At 41.7% G+C, this 3,808-nt stretch overlaps 1 protein-coding gene across 17 annotated transcripts in view; it reads left to right on the top strand.

Annotated features, from left to right (window-relative positions):
• The window catches only part of BAZ2B (bromodomain adjacent to zinc finger domain, 2B), a 331,540-nt gene that overhangs the window by 205,027 nt on the left and 122,705 nt on the right, over window positions 1-3,808 (top strand). For all 17 annotated transcript variants that reach the window (XM_014534088.1, XM_014534089.1, XM_014534091.1 and 14 more), the window contains one exon: window positions 3,040-3,186. In XM_014534088.1, the coding sequence (XP_014389574.1) occupies window positions 3,042-3,186 (145 nt within the window). In that variant the 5' untranslated portion in view covers window positions 3,040-3,041. The remainder of the gene's footprint in view (window positions 1-3,039; window positions 3,187-3,808) is intronic.

The following is a 3,808-nucleotide window of genomic DNA, read 5'->3' as shown; positions in this document are numbered from 1 at the left end:
ACTGGGAATTGAGCCCACAACCCTGACATGTGCCCTGACCGGGAATCGAATCATGACCTCCTGGTTCATGGCCTGACACTCAATCACTGAGCCAAGCCGGCCAGGCGATATCTTACATCTTTAAGATAACCTTTTCCTCACAGATAGCTCCTTGCAAGAGAATACTTAATCCTTTTGGATGGAAAAGAAGTCTCCCTGAATAGATATTTACTGAGTAGTATGAAATCAGTTCTTTGCTCTTGGATAATTGTCTCATCATAAAGTCTCTTGAGGTATAAATAAGACAAGAGTAAATCTTTAAAAGATTTTACAGAAATCTATAATTCAGCATGATACACATTTAGAGGTAGAAGTAAGGACAATGGAAGGAAGGAAAAGGAAAAAATAGAATTAAGTTGTTAAATATTTTAATGTAATCTGAAGGTTTTTTAATCACCAACTTGATAAAACTCAGTTATTTGAAGGATAATATAATTCAGTTCTGTCATTTTTCAGAGAAGAAACTAGTATTTAGGGGTGTCTAAGACTTGCTCCAGATCACAGGCTGCAACACAGCCTGGAGGTGGGACCCCTAGGCCTTGCTGCGTGGAGCCGCAAGCCCCGCCTCCATGCCGGGCATGCAGCATCAAGCCCCAGCCCACCAGCGTGTGCACGCAGCCCTGCTTACCCGTGCACGTCCACTGCGCATGCAGCCTCCAGGTGATCACTCATTGCAACATGAGGGCATCACGGCATGAGGGCGTGACGACCACATAGGCTTTTATTAATTGGACTAGAGGCCCAGTGCACAAATTCATGCACCAGTGGGGTCCCTCGGCCTGGCCTGTGGGATCGGGCTGAAACCGGCTCTCCGACATCCTCTGAGGGGTCCTGGATTGCAAGAGGGCGCAGGCCAGGCCACAGGACCCCAGTGGTGCACGATCGGGGACAGGGAGGGACGTGGGAGATTGGCTAGCCCAGGAGGAGGGTCTGCAGGAGGGTTCCAGGGAATGTCTGGCCTGTCTCACTGATTCCCGATTGGCCAGATGCCAGCAGCAAGTTAACCTACCAGTCGGAGCATCTGCTGCTGGTGGTCAGTGCATGTTATAGTGACTGGTCGACCAGTTGACTGTCTGCCCCTGGTGGTCAGTGCATGTCGTAGCAAGCAGTTGAGCAGCCTTCGCATATCATTAGCATATTATGCTTTGATTGGTTGAATGAATGACTGGACACTTAGCATATTAGTGACCGAATGACTGAAAAACTGGTAGACCGGTTGCTATGACACACACTGACCACCAGGGGGCAGATGCACAACACAGGAGCTGCCCCCTGGTGGTCAGTGCACTCCCACAGCCAACCTCCCGAGGCCCCTCCCCAGGCCAGCCATCCCATCCCCCCGATCGCAGGCCTGGCCAAGGGACCCCACCCATGCACGATTTGTGCACCGGGCCTCTAGTATAGGATAAATGTCCTAAACTAAAAGATGTACCTACTAGTTGATATTGTTCCTTAGATAACTGTGTTGTGGGTGGGGGAATCATGTTATTACATTTTGATCTTGTGATATATGGGCTGTTTTTGGCCAAAAAAGAGTCTGTTGGTTAGTGGTGTTAGAAATAAGGCAAGCCCCCCAATGCAGGGATCCTGGTAGAACACAAAACATACTCAGGAGCCAGGCAGCAAGGCAAGTATCTTTACTTCTACATAGAAGGGTGCACACACATGGTCTGGAAGCGCACACACACCAAGCAGGCGATCTGCTCGGCTTTATAATCACGGACGCACGTGACCTGTCCCTTGTTCTTGATTGGAGCTGAGGCGCACAGTCTTTCGCGATTGGCTAATTCAAAGGGAGGGGTTGGCCTTTGCCATTTCCAGATGGCGGCCCCCAGGGGAACTGCAAGCCATGCGGCCAACATGGCGGCTGCCAAGTTACGCTGCCCAAAATGGTGACTGTCTACACTGTTCTTTGACAGAAAAGATGACTTGTTTCTTCTCACAGCGGTGATTTGGAACCTTAGGTGAAAGTGGTATTCTTAACACACAGCCTCAGAATGAGAGGCTGTTACAGGAGTGCAAGTATCAGATCTGGATGCTCTGGCCATAACAGAAATCTGGGAAGTAATGGTTCTTGGATACCTGAACTGCTTTTATTTTAATGAACACGTTTTTCTTAATCTGAATAAATGGATTTTACCAATTTTTATGTAGTATGCTTCAATAATGAATAATAACTCATGTGATCGTAATTATATTTTTCAACCAAAAATTAATGTACTGATGTTTTATTTATATTTGGAACCTTGTGTTCCAGCTTATTTTGAAAATTTCACAGTAAAAACACGCTACCATTGGTACTTATACAATTGTAAGGCATTTATTTTTAAGTCTTAACACAAAATGTATCTGGCTAAAAAATATGATAACATTCCAAGCATATACTTAATCTATAAATAGATATGACTGAAATACTTACTTGAAAGCAATAATCTAAAAATACCTTGAGGTTTCTTTTACTGCCTCACATGCACATGGCTCATTATACACACATTCACTTAATAAAAACAAAAGCTGACAGTTTTTGAATGCTAGGTACTCAGCACTTTATCTGCATTATCTCATTTAATCCTTCCAACTACATCTTCAGTCCGCATGCAGAAATGGAAGGTTCACTGAAGTGACATAATATATACACTGTTATAGCTAATAAGCTCCAGACACAGCCTTGGAACCCAGATGATGTCTCTTATCAAATGTAATCTGTATATCCATTTCTCTCATGATTAGGTTTATACTCTTCAACCCCAATGCATATTTATTTTGTGAGAGTTTTTTATGTGTCAGACTTGGTGTTTTTGTTTTCTTTACTTTTTATTTTGAAATAATTTTCGATTTAATTATATTGGTTTTATTTATTCCATATTTTATCTTTCTGAAGAACATGTTCTAAACTTATTTCATATCTTTACAAACTATGCCTAAATGTTTGACTTATTTTAAGTATGTTTAACTCTTTTGACTAATTCTATCTAAAACTGAGAATTCTCCCCCTCATAGATATGGAGTCTGGAGAACGGTTACCATCCTCAACAGCCTCTTCTACTGTACCAACTTCATCTTCTATACCTTCTGTGGCTTCATCGGTTTCTAAAGGCGGCCTTTCCACTGGAGCTGCTTCGCTTAGCTCTGCAATCAACCCATGTGGTGAATATCCTTATTGACTCAATTTTAGAATGCCATCCTTTTATTAATTTGTGTTCCTAGTGTTTTATTCTCAATGCCTCCATTGACCTGTAAGGTTTAACATCCAGTCTCTGCTTTTTTTGAAATTCTATAGCACTGTTTATTACAAGCATTTCTTGATTATTGGAAGCTCTCTTTGTAAATTTCATGTTGCTGTCACCATTTCAATTAATAAATTAATACAGGCAAAGTCTTTTTTAAAACAATATGTCATTAAGGGAGTGAAGAAATACAAATGAGTCCTTGGTGATCAGGGTAGGTACCAATGCTGTGAACACTTTGCCCTAATTTGCTTTTAGTATTTGAAATGACCTTTACCAAACTCCAAGTATCTCAGTTCACTGGTGTGCACTAAAGGCAGATCATTTACTGAATGGAAAATATTTTTAAAGTTTAGAGCATGGCAAGTTTCTATTAAACATGAACATAGTTTATATTGCTAAAAAGAGAGCTTTATTTCAGAAGTGAAAATACCCTTAATTTTCATTAATTACATAGGAGGTACTTTTATTTTTTAAATCTTCATTGTTGAAAGTATTACATATGTCCCCTTCCCCCCCCATTAACCCCTTCTATCCCACCC

Source organism: Myotis brandtii, unplaced genomic scaffold (assembly GCF_000412655.1).
Source record: "Myotis brandtii unplaced genomic scaffold, ASM41265v1 scaffold125, whole genome shotgun sequence".
Classification (NCBI taxonomy): Eukaryota; Metazoa; Chordata; class Mammalia; order Chiroptera; family Vespertilionidae; genus Myotis; species Myotis brandtii.
The sequence above is the reverse complement of the archived record's forward strand: the minus strand, read 5'-3'. Positions and strand labels throughout refer to the sequence as shown.